Source organism: Hemitrygon akajei, chromosome 6 (assembly GCF_048418815.1).
Source record: "Hemitrygon akajei chromosome 6, sHemAka1.3, whole genome shotgun sequence".
NCBI classification, from domain to species: domain Eukaryota; kingdom Metazoa; phylum Chordata; class Chondrichthyes; order Myliobatiformes; family Dasyatidae; genus Hemitrygon; species Hemitrygon akajei.
The window spans coordinates 65,448,372-65,467,560 of record NC_133129.1 but is presented as its reverse complement, the minus strand read 5'-3'; the positions used below and the strand labels follow the sequence as shown (position 1 = coordinate 65,467,560).

Genomic DNA, 19,189 nt, shown 5'->3' with positions numbered 1-19,189 from the left:
AAAATGCCTCCTGATCTGCACCTCTGTTGCTATTGGTTTTGGGGGGCGGGGGGAAGATCTAATGAATACACCCAATAGAGTAGCAATTCAGCCATTTGTCTTTTCATAGCCACCTCCAGTAAAATCATGTGAATAAATGATGATTACAAATTAATTCAATAAAAAACTAAAGGCCTTCATCAACCACCCACTTAAACTAATCCAATATTAGTCCCATTTTTTCTCATTATTCTCACTTTATTCTCATCAACTGTCCCCCAGATGCTACCACTCTCCATTACAGCTCTCAGACATGTTCCAGATGGCAGTGAGCCAATACAGACATATACCTGAGCTGAACAGGATGGCATCAGTGTTCCCTCTATCTTCTTTTAAGCCGCGCAGACCAACCATTGAGCAGGTATTTTTTACACGGTCTGAAAACTGCGGCACTTTAATAAAACACGATATAAAAGAAAGTTCCAGTTGCGGGGGAGCATTTCAGTTACTGCGCAGCCGTAACTGCAGCTTAGAGCGAACAGTGGCTGGCAGAGTCCTACTACCACAGAGGGCACACAAATCCCACTCAGTAAGATACGGGCCAAGAGTAAGGTCGGCTGGGCCAGAAGCCAGGAGGCGGGCCATAGGAAGAGCCTGGCAGAAGGAGTGAGCATCACTGCACAATGTGGCAACACAGAAAGATATTTCACGTGCTCACAAGAGTTGTCAGGGCGATCTGTACACCACTATTCACGTCAGCAGTATGCTGATTGCAACGGGAAAGGATATGGTAAGTGGAGGCCTGGCTTCGTTCAGCAAGATGGAAGTCATCAAAAGAAGGAGGGATGTGGTTAAACACTTATGGCTCAGATGTAGGGATTTGGTTACTCCTGTGCATAATCGGTACTTTCAGTGAACCTCCAAAGCAACTTGTAAGAGGATTTTTTTTCTTTTACACAATTTGGACTCTTTCTCCTGATTGGTGCACTATATTGCTAACAAGATAAAGACGCACTTTAATATGGAACAGTGAGCGGCAGTCATTAGAACTCATGGGCCAACCCTAAGACTCCCACTCAGAGCTAAAGAAAAACAGTCCCACATCCTACAAGAGGACAATCCAATCCTCCAGAATAACTACGTTCCCGGGTTAGGAAAGATGCAAGCCTATGGAAAGCTATGACTGCCAGAGCTGCTGTAACTCTATTGGCATGCTTGGCAAAATCCTTGGAACACACCCTTGCCATAACTAACATCCTGCTTCTCCAGTTTACAGTGCCAACAGAAACACAAAAGATTCAGTGGTGAAGAATCCTGGAAAGCATCCTCTCAAAGTCAGACTGACCAGTGGTAACCAACAGAACCAACAGAAACCAACAGTGCATAATGTTCACTGCACCTGGACTGCCCAGAAGTCCAACGGAATTGGCAACTACAAAGAGACTTCCGGCTTCTCTACCAGAAGGAACCTGCACTGATCTGTGACTGGGAGATCCAGGAGCTAATGAACTGCAGACAAGAGGCCTTCATGCATTAGATTCACTCAGAGGCCACTTCATTAGGTACACCTGCTTATTAATGCAAATATCTAATCAGCCAATCATGTGGCAACATGCAGGCATGGTCAAGAAGTCCAGTTGTTGCTCAGGCTAAACATCAGGATGGGAAAGAAATGTGATGTAGGTGACTGATTGTTGGTGATAGACTGTGTAGTTTGAGTATCTCAGGAACTGCTGATCTCCTGAGATTTCCTTCTGCTCTGATGTTCCTACTCATACTGCCATGCCAGTATCTCAGGGCTAGAAGATGAGATTCACAGGATGCAGTTAAATTGCCTCCTTGTGTTGAGAAAATCAGTGAGGCCAATAACAACAGGTCTCCATTGTCACATCCTGATCCAACAATGGGTTGTAGGAGTGCAGGGTCTTTCTGAGGAATCTATCTCATAGTGTTTGTCATTGGCAGTAGTGTAGTGTCAGACCTTCTGCACACATACGGACATCTCATCTCATTCCTTTTACAAGATCTTGCAAAGCATACAGATGTCTCTGCACCCCCATTGTTGTTTGCAGACTGTCTCAACACTATGCAGACTTGTGGGTGACTAATATCCCAGCAGAGCAGAGGATATTATTAAGTAAGGTTGCTTGCCTCAGCAGGTAAATTAATAAATGTCATTATTCATGAAAGACTTCAGCTCATGTAAACATAAAGTGACTGACACACCAAAAATGAGTCAACCTTAGCTCGTTTTTGAAATGCCCTTTTCTATAGACTCCAATGTGCGGTCTAGGCCAACATTCCCAGTGCACACGAGGATGCGCTTCATTGACTATAGCTCAGCATTCAACACTTTCATCCCCTTGAAACTAATCACTAAGCTCCAAGACCTAGGCCTCGATACCTATCTGTTCAATTGGACTCTTGATCTCCTCACTTGCAGACCTTAGTCTGTACAGATGGCAACATCTCATCCACAATCACCATCAGCACAGGTGCACCACAAGGCTGTGTGCTTAGCCCTTACTCTATACCTATGATTGTGTGACTAATTACAACTCTAATGCCATATTTAAGTCCTCATTAGCAGTTCGGAGGTGGAAAGGTTCAGTAACTTGAAATTCTTTGGTGTTACCACATCAGAGGAACTGTCAAGGGTCCAGCACATAACTGCCATAACAAAGAAAGCAAGACACTGCCTCTACTTCCTTAGAAGTTTGCCTAGATTCGGAATGTCATCTAAAACTTTGACAAACTTCTATAGATGCACAATGGAGAGTTTCCTAACTGGTTACATCATGGCCTGATATGGAAATACCAATGCCCAGTTTGGAAAAGTCTACAAAATTTGTGGATACATCCAGTCAATCATAGGAAATGCCTACACCATCACTGAGCACATTTAAAAGAAGTGCTACCATGAGAAAGTATCATCCTTCATCAAAGACCAACTGCACCCCCCACCGCCTCCCCATCATCCAGGCCAGGTTCTTATCTCATTCCTACTATTGGGCAGGATGTACCACACTGCCAGGTTCACAAACTGTTATTAGCCCTCTGCTATCAAGCTCCTGAACCAGCGTGGATAACTTCTCTCACCTCAACAGTGATCTGTCTCCATAACCTATAGACTCACTTTCAAGGACTCTATTACACATGTTCTCAGTATTATTTACTTACTTTCTTTTATTTATTACTTACACAATTTGCATTCTTCTGAACATTGTTGTCTGTCTTTGTTTATGCATAGTTTTTCATAAATTTAGTGTATTTAAATTTTTTTTTTATTGAAATACATCACAGAATAGCATCTTCTGGCCCTTTGAGCTGCACTGCCCAGGGATCCCTGGATCTAATCCTAGCCTAACCACAGGACAATTTACAATGCCCAAATAGCCTACCAACCGGTACATTTTTGTTCTTTAATTTCCTGTAAATACCTGCCAGAAAATGAATCTCAAGGTCTTATATGGAGACATTACATACTTTAATAATAAATTTATGTCAAACTTTAGTATTGAGAAGGTTCTATGTCATCAAAGAGGGTTATCCTCAAGAGTTTAAACATCTGATTTAGTAGGGGCACACCAAAGACACATAATAAACACACACATGCATAATGTCTTTAAAGTGTTCAATGATTAAGTCAGGGGCCAGGCACCACTCTGCACTGGCACTCCCTGTGATAGGCCAGCTGTTTGAAGTTCCAACATTTCAATGTGGCATTGAATTGAGATGGTTTGATCTTTGAGGAATGTTTCAGTTACACATGAATGTGGACCCCACACTTACTATGGACACTAGTAAAGAAAGACTTAGAAGAGAAGTTTCACACAATCCTTGGATCTGGACAACGCAGGCTGACCCAAAATACAGTACAATTAGCTTCCTTTTCTCTAGTTTATCTATAGAAATCAGTGACTTCTTCCAGTCACAGACCAGAGGAAAATCTCCCCTTCAATATTTTTGAAAATTTCTTTCCACCTTTGTCGAGTCTCTCAGCAATAACCACTTTCTTTGTCCTTCATGTGTGTGTGGAGACACACTTGCATCTACTGCAATGAAGAAGTGCTGTGCTGTTGCACTGAAAACTCATCTGCCTCTCTTGTGAGTATGAAAGATCGCTCAAACTCTGTCTGAAGAGCAGGAGACATTCTGTACTCTCTGGTCTCCTGGCGGGTATTAATGTCTCATTGCAAAGCACATTGTCTACTCAATTGAATCAATGTTGCTAGTGGAATCTTGCTCTGCACAAACCCCTGTGTCTTTAATAGAGGCTGCCTTCAAAAATAATACCTCATTAGCTTTGAAATGCTTCAGGGATCTTAAGTTTGTAAAACATACCGACATTCTTTAAATATTACCCAGTATTGTCACAATCTACTCTTTTACATTATCAGTTTGCTCTGTCTTTGATGTTTCCTTGGTGTCTAATTGGATTTTCATGTAAGTCATTGTACTCAGGGACAAATGCTTCAGCCTATCCATGCTTCAAAGAGTTTTCAGCTCCAGCATGTGTTTTTCATCCATCACTTCAGAGAGTTTGCACAAGCAAACATTGTCAAATGTAACAAATATAGTTCATGGAAGTCACAAAACCTGTTGTCAAGTTGTTTCAAAGTTCTGAAGTTTCACTTATTGTGCCACAGGGCAAGAAAGACTAAGCAGAGATTTAGCAATATGGTTCAAAGTTGTCATGGGGGTTTCAATAAAAGAAGAAATTGAAGAAAGTTGATTAAGTTGACATGAATTAAAAGTAATGGGGCAAAGAACAGGAGAACATTAAAAACATAATTTAAACATTCAAAAAATATTTTAAAAGCAATCAGATGATCCTTAAAGAGTCACTGTTTACAAACATGAATCAAGGAATGGCAAGTGGGATTAGTCAAATCCATTTTTGGTTAGTATGGGTAAGAACAGTCTCTTGTATTGATAGCTTTTCCAAAGTAACAAGTCTGATCCAGTCTTATAGGGCAACAAATTCAGATTCAATAGCTTTCAAAAAGGACCTGGAAAAAAATTAGGAGCAAGTAAGAAGAACAAGGTGGAACCATAGAAAGCTCTTACAAAGAAATGGTATAGGTACAATGGGCCAAATGGCCTCCTGCTATGTTAGATCAGTCCATGACTGAGACAAACAACATTTCACAGTTGTTTCTGAGGTGGTTGGAGGTATGACACATAATGATCACGTTACTGTGAGCAAATGAGCCAGAACCATGACTTCAAATCCCACAATGACAGCTGCAGAATTTGTATAATGATTAAAATGCCAGGATTAGCAATGGTAACCATAAACCACTGAACTATTATAAAAGTTTATCTACTTCGCTGATGTGCTTAATGGGGAGAAATTCCTAAATAGCTATTTCTGATCTGGCCTTAGTACAACTGCACGTCTATAGCAATGTAGTTGAACCTAAACTATCCACTGAAATGGCCAGGTAAATGACTCGACTCCTAGGGTGAGGGGCAGGGGGATGATTTTAGGAGTGGGCAATCTTATGAATAAATCCAGCTGAGGCATTTTTCTGTGCTAACTCCAGAGGTCTGCAAATTTTTAAAAAACTTTATTTTTAATTTTTTTTAGTTAAGGCGCAATACATCCGTTGAAAACACAGACATGAGACAAGGTGGAAGTGTCCGGATTATACAACTGTCTGTGTAAAGAAGGCTGGATTTGTAGCAATCTTTGAAATGTCTGTCTCACTCCAAGAAGTTGGCAATGCACTAGGATATGTAAAATAGAAACAGAAAATGCTGGAACCACTCAACAGGACAGGCAGTGTCTGTGAAAAAACAGAAACAGAAGTAATTGTTTCACTTTAAAGACCCTTCATCTGAACTGGTTAAGGGGGAAAGGTCTTCAGCCTAAGCTTTCTGGTGGATGCTGCCTGACCTGCTGAGTATTTCCAGATATTTCTTCTCTTGTTTCACATTTTCAACATCTGCAGTTCTTTAGATTTTCAAACATCAGACCCAACACTAGTGGTGACATTTCTCGTCTTCATGAAACTGCTTTCCAATAACGCATACCTAGCAACAGCGACTAGAACCTCGCAGGAAATATTCTTCTACTTAAAAAGTACTTTAATGCGGCAAAACCTCGTTAGGTGCGTCTCGGGGACAATTATCAAATACAATCTTACACCATGCGATGGAATATCAGACTAGACGCTCAAAAGATTCAAGAAAGATGAAGGAGAAGAGTGAAGAGGCAGGAGAGGTGGAGGTGAACAGTTCCAAAGGCTTTAGGGCTTTGACAGTTTAAGGCGTAGCTATCAGCACTGGGTAACGAAAATCGGGATAATTGAATGCCAGAACTGGAGATCGCGGGGAGTTTTAAGGATGGAGGGGTTCACATTGGTAGGAGATCATATGGGATTGAAAATAAGGTTGAGAATTTGCAGAGTCCATCAACGTTCCAAAAATACAGTTACCATGGTAGCGGGCGCACTCCAATGCGATTCCTTGCCTGTGTCTATAAATACAGAAGTTCACGGGTGTGGTGGGTACAGGAGGCGCTCAGTTATACCTGCAAAATCTGTACCTGAAGCTGTTTTGTCAATGTCTCTTTCACAGGATGTTCGTGCTGTGCTACTGCGCAGAATTTGGCACGCCAAACACTCCAGAACCACCCGTGGCTAACATGTACTTTTTACAAAATGTACAGTATCTCAGAATAGCACCAGATTGGGCAGACTGAGCTTCGAAAAGTTTAACTCTTCAGGGTAACAACAGTTCTCAATACTCTTCATTGCTGTAGCAATTTATGATCCGAGCGTGCTCTGGGCTCTAACGCATATCTGCCCTCTTAACCTCACGCTTTATTTATTTCTGAACTTTAAAATTCCGTAATAGGATTATATGGAATGTGGCGAGCTGGTGCACAGTCGCCACCCAAAACGTCGACAATTCTCCCGCAACCCCATCAACCCCCACCTCCAGATGCTGCTCGACCTGCTGAGTTCCTCCATCACTCTTTTTTTGCACAGTACTTGCACGGAAATTAAACAATCAGCATTTGCTTTCGCGCAGTATATACCTTGTAAGTTCACCATCCAGGGTCCAAAGAGGGGCTCTGGTTCATAGCCACACAAATCTTTCTCGAAATTGCACGACCCGCTACTCCCCTGGACGACGGTTGCAAACTGCAGGACTTCGTGCATGTAAATAGATAAAAAGAGGGCGTAAATTCAAAATGCATCAAAATAAGTGCTTTCTTCTTACCTGAGGATGAAAATATTTTTGCTTCAGCTTTCTTGAACAGGTGCACCTTATCTGGACGTATAAATGCATTAGTATTTACCGTGTAGCATTAAGAAGACATAAAACGTCATGGCGCAGGGCTAAGTTCCACTGTGAAGATTGTGCACGGAATGAGTTCTTCAACTTTCTTTAAACTGTGGGTCACCCAGCAATGTCCTCAGATAATATAGCGTGTGTAGAGCGGCGAGACGTTTTGTTGCAGATTCAGCAGTGTTGGTATTCCAGGGGGAGGAGAAAAAGAGCTAAGGGGGGCGGATTGGGGGGAGTATAACGAATTTCAGATTCACAGGGATACACCTACCAAGACAGGCTGCTATATGAAGCTATTCGTGAGTGCGGAGGCAGAGCGAATGCTGTGCTTTGGGGAAAAAAATGACAATACTCATCTCTTTCACACAAAGTTTGCATCCCTCGCCATCCTTGCCCACCACTCTTGTGAAGTCATTTTAGCTAGCCATGTTCGCAAAGATATATAAGTTTCCTGAATTTCGGTTGCTTGATTCAGCAAGACTCAGAACAGTTATTGCTGTTGTCAGAGGAGAGAGTGGGAATGGGGGCAGGGTCAAATATGGACTAAGTCTGCCAGTGTTAGTTTTCCGAGCAAGTCCTGCTTTTTCTAAGGAGTTACCCGGAAAAAAATGGAAAGCCTGCATGCGTTTAATAGTTTAAGAATCATTTATCAGCCTTTTACTAAGCCACCAAAGAAGGAGTTCAGGTTCACGCTACAGTACTGTCGAGGACAGATGTTGATGTGTGCTCGCCAAGTCTCTGGGAGCTTCTGCTTCAAACCCATATCAGGCTGTGAGACCCTGTCAGGGCAACAACTGGGGGATTAGTCCAGACTGAGGCCAACACGGCGAAGTAACCGCAAAGGCAGGAACTGGAGAGGAAAGCGATTTGGATTGCTGGCGCTAAATGCGTGCGAGCCCATTGGCTGCCACAACTCGCTACGTCACAACTTCACCTTCACTGCTGTGGGGCAGAATGGGCAGTACGGTGGTCGGTCCCGTCAACCTGGGGCAGAGCTGCAAGAGCCGACGTCGTTGTCACAGACTGATGGCGGGGGTGCAGTGCTTTGCATCAAACTTCACCACAGACAGGTTTGCTGTCAGTGTCAGGGTGAACAGAAGGTCATCGACAGGTGGGGTAGGATAAAATTAGTTAAAGCACGGGAGCCAACAACGTTCAACATGTGGAGAGAATAAAGTGAGATGGTGTAAATGAGGGGGAGGGTTGGCGGGGTGGTGATGCCCTATCAAGAGAGGTTTGGCAGTTTGTTCCGTATTCCTTGGGGTTCAGAAAGATGAGAGGTGGTCTTATTCAAACATAAAAGAGCGCCTGTAGTTGTGTGAGGTGTCTTCACGAATGGGAGTGTCAGGAACATGGGAGTATTGTTGTAATCTAAAGGGGGGGGGGGAAGAGAAGACGCGTCATTTAAAACTGAGGTGTGCGGAAACTTCTTCTCTCAGAGGGTGGTGGTTTTTTGGAATCCCAGAGGGTGGTATGGGCTAAATAGTTAGAAATATTTAAGGTAGAGGTAAATGAATGTTTGGAAGATCAAGCCGAGGCTAAGCACAGCTCCAATGCCATATTTGAAAATTTGCTAGCAACACCACTGGCCAAACCAAAGGTGGTGACAAATCAGCATATAGCAGGGAGATTAAAAATCTGGCTGAGAGGTGCCACAACAACAACTTCTCATTCAATGTCTACAAAACCAAGGAGCTGATTATTGACTTCAGGAGAAGGGAAATGGGGATCCATGAGCCAGTTCTCATCTGGAGAAATCGGAGGTGGAGAGGGTCGGCAACTTTGAATTCTTTGGTGTTATCTTGTTCTTATGATGGGGCAGGCTAGAGAACCTGGTGGCACAAAACTCATATTTTCTTGTGTGTTATTTTATTTTATTTAGATATACAGCATGGAATGGCCCATCAGCTCAATGAGCCACTCTGCCCCACAACCCACTTACTGTATTTTACACTAACCTAATCACGGGACAATTTACAATGACCAATTAACCTACTAACCAGTACGTTTTTGGATGTGGGAGGAATCAAGAGCACCCAGAGAAACCCACACAGTCACAGGGAGGGCATACAAATTCCTTACAGACAGTAGCACAAATTGAACCCTGGTCACTGTAAAGCGACGTTCTACCTGCTGCACTACCATGTCGACCCAAGGTTTGTGTTAGCATGGACTCGGAGGCCCTGGTTCTACTGTGTGTCTCAATAATAGGTCCATATGAGATCCATTTTAAGTTCCTGGAGTAACATTACTCGCAGTCTTCCAATGTTCTTCAGCTGTGTACATGGTGAAGGGGGCCAAGAAACTGTAAATGGGATGAGAAATTATCTTGGCAATTGCAAGCTATTCAATTCAACATTAGTGCCAGAGAAATACATTATCATGGAACATAATTAATTGGCACTAGGAAAGACATAGATAAATAAATTAAAGGCATCATAGATTTATTAGAGCCAGATCATTTTTGATTAACCTGATTGAGTTCCTGATGAAGCAATACAGAGTTCCAATGAAGAAGATGTTAAAAACTGGAAATACTTCAAATTTGTGTACATCGATTTTCAAAAGGCATTTAGTAAGTTTCCGCATAATAAGGCTTGCTAGCAAAATTGAGACCATGGGGTTAAAGGGGCAATGTATGAAATGGACTGGGTGTTGCAATGGGCGGCTGAGGAAGCGGACCCTAAGTACAGGACACAGGCATGGAGACTTGACACGGAGATGGACTTGGACATGACCTGGACACAGAGATGGACTGGGACTTGACCTGGACTTGGAGCCAGGACTGGGACTTGACCTGGACTTGGACTTGGAGCCTTGACCTGGACATGAAGATGGACTGGGACTTGACCTGGACATGAAGATGGACTGGGACTTGACCTGGACATGGACTTGGAGCCTTGACCTGGACACGGACTCGGAGCCTTGACCTGGACTGGGACTCGGAGCCCACAAAACAAAACAACGACAGACCACTCGCATCCCGGCTCAGAGCAGTGGCAAAATGGCTGGCAGCACTCAGCTGGACACAAGACGACGAAAAACCAACAACAGACAACACACACCCTGACACACAGAAGCTTAGGAAGACGGTCCCTTATTCTTGGCGGCTCCGAACATTCATCACCACCTGGGTTATGGTGACGTACCAACCCCAAGCAGCTGTAAGCCGGGGTTTTTCACCTGCTGGTTTGGATGAAGATCAGGTGCCCTAATCGAGAAGCCCAGTGGAACAGGGGAAAAAAGAAATTAACTGAAATGAGTAGTCAATGGACTGAACCATGACACTGGGAGACAGAAAGCAGAGTATAATGGTGAATGGTTGTGTTTTAGATTGCAAATGCAACCATTGACAGATAAAAACTGGGTTCCATTTTACAGATGTCCTTTGGTCTATACTGTCAATAAGTCATAGAATTCACACAAATCCTTTGATATGGTAATCATGCCACCACAGTATTGTAATGACTGGAATCAAAAGGACATAGGACTGATTTGTATCAATTACTGTAAATGGAAAGAGAGAGAAATCTAGTTCTGTTGGTAAGAACAAACATGTATGTGTATCACACTTTGGAACTGAATGATATTACAGGAGCTGTTTTTACATACATGTCAGGTGTTTGTAACCCTGAGACGACCTTATGTGTACAGCATATACCGGTAATTCCAGAGTTCAAACAGCAAAAAAATGCGTATGCTGAATTTGAAATAAGTGCAAATTATTGAGCAATTTAAGTAGAATCTGAAGAAAGAGAAACAGAATTTGCATGTGAGGTTAATACCTTTTCATCGCAACTGAGGAAAGCTAAAATCAAAGACACATTAAGTTGGAAAGGATGGGAAGGAGTGGAGAAAACAACTGGAATTCTGAAAAAGGGGGAGGCCTGAGAAAGGCTGAATGATGCAAGTGCTGGTGCCAGTGGCTGACAGAGGCTGGTGAAGGCTTGTTCATTGTAGTTGGTCAATCTGAAGGAGATGTACATAGAAGGTGAGTGAGAAAAGGAGTGAGATTTTAAAGAAGACAGTGCTAGAAAAGTGAGATACAGAACTCTGTATCTATTAGAAAGCAGAGCCCAGAGGAAAAGTCAGGAAGTACTCAGCAAGTTAGGCCGCATTTGTGCAGAGAGATAAAATAAATTAATGAACAGAGTTTGAGGCCTAGTGTTCAGGATCCCATCAGCAATGAGTGCAGAGTTTGCAGGCTAGTGTTCAGGGTCCTGTCAGTGGCGAGACCAGAGGTCAAGGCCTAGTTTTCACCGATTGGCAGGTCCTGGGTTCGATGCCAAAGCCTAAGTGTCAATAGGAAGTCTGGAAGCCATAGCCCATTGGCCAGAGCCCCAAGCCTGCTGGAGACATCCTGCTCTGGGGTTGCAGGACCGCATATGAACAAGGGTGGATGAGTGGGAGGGAGGAAGGAATGGGCTCGTTTTGCTATGGCTGTTTTGTAGCTTGCTGTGTTCTGTGTTGTTCTGCCAAATATTGTGGGCATGCCAGAATGTGTGGCAACACTTTCATGCAGTCTCCAGCACATCCATGAGTGTCTTGGTTATTAATGCAAATAAAATATTTCACTGTATGTTTGATGTACATTTGATGTAAATAAATTTGAACCTTGATCTTAACCCATTATCAGAATGGGCTACTTCTACACAGATTGATAAAGCAGATTACTTGTAATTGTTGAATTCAGGCGATGTCCACACTAGTCCGGATAATTTTGCAAGCGCCAGTTTCATGTAAAAATGATAGGCACCCACACCAAGCGTTTTTGAAAATACCTCTGTCCACATTAAAATGGGTATTTGCGTGAATCTCCTCCTACTGGGCATGTGCAGGACACATCTACAGAAAACAAGCGACATGTTTGGTGTTGAATCTCGCTGTGAAAGTGCGTTTTTGTGCAGTTACAGACCAGAAAAACTTAAAAGGAAATTGCCAAATGACAGACAGCTGTTGGCTCTCATGTAGGAGGAATTAAAACTCAAAAGAACAAATACTGGAGCGTATAGAGGCAATTGACAGGGAGTTCATGGACAGTATGACCCGGCTGGTGACGAACATTGAAAAACTGACCAACTCTGTTGCACTAATAAAGCACCTTGTTAAATGTATAAAACATGTCTGCATCAGTGTTATCTTGTATTTCCATACAATGTTATATTAGGCTGTTACACATCTATTGTCAGAGAAGTACTTGCATAAATAGTTAAACCACCTTCATATGAGCAAGGACAGAAAACAGGGCAAAGTGAGTATACTTATTTATTCAGTAAGTCATGGGTCAAAGTATTTGGTGAGTACATTTCTAACTCTTCTGGCTTCAGTCTCATTGCCATCTGTTCTGAAATTGTTAGGTTGCGTTCAAGAAAATAATGGAATTATATACTTTATATTTATTCTTTAGTTGATCAAATGACATTAATATACCTCCTTCAAAACAATCTCCTATATATCTAATCCCTTTTTGAAACCAATTATATAAAAGTTGATTATCCATTGTAAAAGGAATAAGTCTATTTTGAATTAAAGATCTCTTTGCTAATAAGGATTTCTTTGTCTCATCGTCAACATTTATCTTATTCCATAAGTCAATCAAATGTTTTAATATAGGAGATTCTTTCTTTTCCCGTATCCATTTAGATTCCCATTTATATATAAAATCTTCTGGTGTGTTTTCTCCTATTTTATCTAGTTCTATTCTAATCCATGCCGGTTTATCTTTCTCAAAAAAAGATGCAATAAATCTAAGTTGATTTGCTTTATAATAATTCTTAAAATTTGGAAGTTGTAACCCTCCTAGCTCAAATTTCCATGTCAATTTTTCCAACAATATTCTTGACATCTTACCTTTCCAAAGAAACTTCCTCACATATTTATTTAGCTCTTGAAAAAACTTCTGGGGTAATTGTATTGGTAGTGATTGAAATAAGTATTGTAATCTAGGGAATATATTCATTTTTATGGTATTTACTCTACCTACTAATGTTATTGGTAATACCATCCATTTATCAAGATCTTCTTGAATTTTTTTCAAATAGTGGTAAATAATTTAATTTGTATAAGTTCTTTATGTCATTATCAACTCTTATACCTAAATATTTTATACCATTTGCCGGCCATCTAAATTGGGTTATTAATCGACATTGACTATAATCTCCTTTAGTAAGAGGTAAAATTTCACTTTTATCCCAATTTATTTTATAACCTGATATTTTCCCATATTCTTCTAATCTATAGGATAATTTACGCAACGAGTGCAATGGGTTTGTTAGATAAAGCAAAACATCATCAGCAAATAAGTTAATCTTGTATTCTTCCTGATTAACTCTGAAACCCTTAATATCTGGGTCCATTCTAATCAATTCAGCTAATGGCTCTATTGCCAACACAAATAAAGCAGGCGATAATGGACAACCTTGCCTAGTTGACCTTGTTAACTGAAATGGTGTTGAAATTTGACCATTTGTCACTACTTTAGCTTTGGGATTAGTATTTAAGGTTTTAATCCATTTTATAAAAGATACTCCTAATCCATATTTTTCCAATACCTTAAATAAAAAATCCCATTCCAATCTATCAAATGCTTTTTCTGCATCTAAAGCAACTGCCACGCTCATTTCCTCCCTCTTCTGCGCTAAATGAATTATACTAAATAACCGAGTTACATTATCTGCCGATTGTCTATTTTTAATAAATCCTGTTTGATCCATATGTACTAATTTTGGTAAGCATTTAGATAATCTATTAGATAAGATTTTTGCTATTATTTTATAATCAGTGTTTAATAAAGAAATAGGTCTATATGATGTTGGCTTTAAAAGATCTCTATCTTTTTTTGGCAATACTATTAAAATAGCTGTCGAAAAAGATTCTGGAAGTTTATGCGTTCTTTCCGCTTGGTGTATTAACTCCGTAAAAGGAGGAATTAATAAATCTTTAAACTTTTTATAGAATTCAGGCGGAAAACCATCTTCTCCTGGAGATTTATTACTTTGAAATGATCCTAGGGCTTCTTCGACCTCTTTCAATGTAAAAGGCATTGAAGGCAATCCCTTCTGTTCTTGTGTATTTAATTTTGGAAGAGTTATTTGTGATAAAAACCTTTCTATCTTGACATTGTCATTTTGTGATTCTGATTTATACAACTCAGAATAAAAATTCTTAAAAGCTTCATTAATTTCTAAAGGTTTATAAGTAATTTTATTTACTCTTGTTCGAATTGCATTTATTGTTTTAGAAGTCTGGTCTGTTTTTAACTGCCATGCAAGAACCTTATGTGATCTTTCACCTAGTTCATAATATCTTTGTTTAGTTCTCATAATTGCTTTTTCTGTTCGATATGTTTGGAGTGTATTATATTGTAACTTCTTGTTAATAAGTTGTCTTCGTTTTTCTTCTGTCATATTTCTTTGGGATTCTTTTTCTAATTTTGTAATCTCTTTTTCCAATTGATCTATTTCTATCATATATTCCCTCTTAATTTTAGAAGTATAACTTATTATCTGACCTCTCAAGTATGCCTTCATTGCTTCCCACACTATAAATTTATCATCAACTGAATGTGAATTTATATCTGAAAAGAACTGAATCTGTTTTCTCATAAAATCACAAAAATCTTGACGTTTTAATAATATTGAATTAAATCTCCACCTATAAATTGATTCCTCTTTATCTATCATTATCATTGTCATTATTAAAGGAGAATGATCTGACCATATTCTGCTTTATATTCCACATTTTTCACTCTATCTTGAATATTCGTTGATAATAGGAAAAAATTTATCCTTGAATATGTTTTATGTCTATTTGAATAAAATGTATAATCTCTTTCTTTTGGATTAATTCTTCTCCATATATCAATCAAATTTAAGTCTTTCATCAATGATAGAGTTAATTTTACTGCTTTTGATTTTGTAACAACCTTTGTTGATCTATCTAAAACTGGATCTAGACAAAAGTTAAAATCTCCACCTATTAATATTTTATAATGTGCGTTAGCCAAATTCAAAAAGACCTCCTGTATAAATTTTACATCATTTTCATTTGGTGCATAAATGTTCATAAGGGTCCATAGTTCTGAAAAATTTGACAATGTATAATTAGATATCTCCCCGCCGAATCAATTAATACGTTTTGTACTTTAATTGGTAAATTTTTGTTAACCAAAATTGCAACTCCTCTCGCCTTTGAATTAAATGAAGCTGCAATAACATTTCCAACCCAGTCTCTTTTTAATTTCTGATGTTCTATGTCTGTTAAATGAGTTTCTTGTAAAAAAGCTATATCTGTTTTCATTTTTTTAATGTATGTTAAAATTCTTTTTCTTTTTACTGGCCCATTAAGCCCATTAACATTAAAACTTTAAAAATTCAGTAGATTAGTCTTTTTTTTAAATTATATTACTCCAATCTATAATAATACCTAATCTTTCAACTTTCGTGGTATCCTGGGAAATCTTTATAAAAATCTCCATGTTGCTATGTGTGTCCCCACCAATCATCCAGGCAAAAAGATAGAAGAAAAATAGAATATAAAGAAAAAAACAAAATACCCCCTTACTAATGTTGTGAAAAAAAAAACACAACATTACCCCCCTCTGTTGTACGGGTCATGGCAGTAACCGATCCAAAGCTCCCCAGCCCCCCCCCCCCCCGCAACATAAAAAAGTATATATATATAAGAAGAAAAAAATACTATTCTCAATTAGTATTTCTAAAATTTTGCTTTTCTCCTCTATAATATCCATAAATGTCCATCAGTTCTGTTCGCTGACTCTATCTTCATCTTTAATCCATTATGTTTGGAAGCCTCTATGTGTAATTAGTCAATAGATGAAAGTTTTTGTGCGAACTCCTCCGCTTTTCGATAATCGGAAAAAAATCTTTTTCCCTCCTCCAAAAAAATTATCAGTGTTGCTGGGTGACGCATTGTAAATTTATAACCCTTTTCCCATAAGGCTTTTTTCGCTGGGTTAAATTCCTTCTTTCTCTTCAAAAGGTTGTAACTTATATCAGGATAAAAAAGAACTGGTTTCCCTTCTATCATCAATGGCCCGTTTCTATTTTTGGCACTTTGGACAGCCGCCTTCAGGATCTTTTCTTTATCTTGGTATCTTAAGCATTTTATCAAAATTGATCGTGGATTTTGATCAGCTTGAGGTCTTGACCTTAAGGGTCTATGAGCCTTTTCAATCTCAATTGGAGTTTCTCTTTCCATTTCCAATTTTTCAGGGATCCATTTTTGAAAAATTTTTATTGGACCTTCTCCTTCTATATCTTCTTTAAGTCCAACAATTTTAATATTATTTCGTCTACTAAAATTTTCAAGCTTATCAATTTTTTCCATAAATTGTTTTCTTTCTGATGTCCAAGCAGGATTTTCATTTTCCATTTTGTCCATTCTTTCAACCATGTCTTCCGTTTTAGTTTCCAAGTCCATAATTCTCTTTTCCATTTTTTCCTGTCTCTTTGTCATTTTATCAAGCATAATCTCCATATTTATCTTTTTTTTGAGTACTTTTTGATTACTTTTAATTACTTTTAATGCGTCTAATTTACGCATTATTTGCCTCAAAGTCTTTTCTATATTTCCAGAAGAACTTTTATCTCCCTCTTCGTCTGATCTTTCCAGAGAATCTGACTCTCCCTCAGATTCACTATCACTTTCAGTTGCAGTCGTAACTGGGCTTTGTAGTTCTGGTTACTCCCGTTTGCGCATGCTCCTTCCTTCGCGTTTGCGCAGTTCACGTTGGTCTTTTCCTTTAGAAATGGCCGATGTTGCCGCAGTTTTCTGTTCCATATCGCCGGTGGTATAATGTACCTGAGACCGCGGTTCTTTGGTAGACGTGGGCCTTGCTCCTGCTTCAACTTGCGTTGTCTTCCCGGTATTAGTTTTCTTCATCTTCTGTTTTTGAGGCATAGCTTGAAACAATCTGGAGTAGTTTATAAGTAACTTTTAGAAAGTATTGACTAACTTTTCTTCACTTAAACATTAATTTATTAACTTTTTACGGGAGAGCTGGGTTCCAGCGTCTCGATCCTACATCATCACGTGACATCCCCCCACTGCTTTCTTAACCATATAACAATTACAGCATGGAAACAGGCCATCTTGGCCCTTCTAGTCCGTGCCAAATGCTTACTCTTCCCTAGTCCCACTGGCCCGCACTCAGCCTATAACCCTCCATTCCTTTCCTGTCCATATACCTATCCAATTTTACTTTAAATGACAATACTGAACCTGCCTCTACCACTTCTACTGGAAGCTCGCTCCACACAGCTACCACTCTCTGAGTAAAGAAATACCCCCTCGTGTTACCCTTAAACTTTTGCCCCCTAACTCCCAAATCATGTCCTCTTGTTTGAATCTTCCCTACTCTCAATGGAAAAAGCCTATCCACATCAACTCCATCTATCCCCCTCATAATTTTAAATACCTCTATCAAGTCCCCCCTCAACATTCTATGCTCCAAAGAATAAAGACCTAACTTGTTCAACCTTTCCCTGTAACTTAGGTGCTGAAACCCAGGTAACATTCTAGTAAATCTTCTCTGTACTCTCTCTATTTTGTTGACATCTTTCCTATAATTCAGTGACCAGAACTGTACACAATACTCCAAATTCGGCCTTACCAATGCCTTGTACAATTTTAACATTACATCCCAACTCCTATACTCAATGCTCTGATTTATAAAAGCCAGCATACCAAAAGCTTTCTTCACCACCCTATCCACGAGATTCCATTTTTCTTCCTCTTTTTCTCTCATCTGTTCTCATTCATCTCTTTCTATTTACATCTACTCTAGACAGTCTCAGTTTATCCCAGTCCTAACATAGACATTCCCTTTGTTCTCTCTGACTTCATTGCATCATCATCCCTGACGCCTGGCATGGTCATTCTGTCAGAAACCTCGAAGCAGGTGGTCATGATAGGTCCGACAGTTCCTTGGGAAGATAGGATTGAGGAGGCATTTGAACATAAGAAACCCAAATACCAGCAGTTGTTAGAGGGAACAATGTGAACCTATTGAGGTGTGCTGTAGAGGTTTTTCTGACTGTTCACTGTGCAGAACCTACTCTCTCCTTGGCATTACGGGGGCTACAAAGAAAACTGCCACCAGGACCATCACAAAAGCTGATGAGTGAGCCTCCAGATGACTAGATCAAGAGGTGTGACCCATAAACCAATGTTCTTGGGACACTAGTCAGGGCTTGATCATCCCTGGCTGGGTCACCTGGATGAGAGTGTCAGATGCTGAAAGACCCAGAACATCCGATAACCCCAAGTTACATCACTGATTGTGTGTCCCAGTGCATCCTAGGATATATCTCAGCATCACCATTCCCTCTTCTTTGTAGTTTAACACTTATTGGTTTTCTGACTGTTTCTAGCACTGATAAAGAGTCTTCAGCATGGAACATTAACCATGTTTCTCTCTTCACTGATGTTGCCTGAGCTGATGAATATTTCCATTATTATTTCCTAATTTGAGGTTGTAGTTGTCACAAAACTTTGAACAGTGGATTTCAGGAGGTTTTTAGCAGACTATGTAAGGATATGTACCGAGTGTGAAATAGGCAAACATTTAGCAGATGATAATTTGTTCAGTGGAGAGAACTGATTGGGATCTTCAGTTGGAGGAACAGAGGGACCTAGCAGTACAAGTGCATCATTTGTTGCAAGCAGCATCACAGTAAATAGGTTGGAGAAAAAGGTATTTAGAAAGCTGGCCTCCATCAATCAGAGCATTGAGTATAAGAGTTAGAACATTATGTTACAGTTGTATAAGTTTTTGGTGAGGCCATGCTTAGAGTACTGTATACAGTTTTGCTCACCTATTATAGGAAAGATGCATATAGTGCAGAAAAGACTTATGGGGATGTTGCTAGATGAGAGGGCCTGAGTT

The 19,189-nt window shown here is 39.9% G+C and overlaps 1 protein-coding gene across 3 annotated transcripts in view; it reads right to left on the bottom strand.

Moving 5' to 3' along the window:
* mamdc2a (MAM domain containing 2a) overlaps positions 1-7,976 on the bottom strand; it is a 137,335-nt gene extending 129,359 nt beyond the window's left edge. Inside the window, exons 1-2 of one of the 3 annotated variants that reach the window (XR_012099267.1) lie at positions 7,292-7,968; positions 7,028-7,141 (exon numbers count right to left, since the gene is read on the bottom strand). Coding sequence is in view for 2 of the 3 variants with exons in the window: in XM_073048522.1 (XP_072904623.1) it covers positions 7,028-7,141; positions 7,292-7,322 (145 nt within the window). In the remaining variant the exon portion in view is untranslated. Of the gene's footprint in view, positions 1-7,027; positions 7,142-7,291 lie in introns of all 3 variants that reach the window. The other 2 variants (XM_073048522.1, XM_073048521.1) reach the window with 2 other exon arrangements.
* Positions 7,977-19,189: the final 11,213 nt, after the last annotated feature.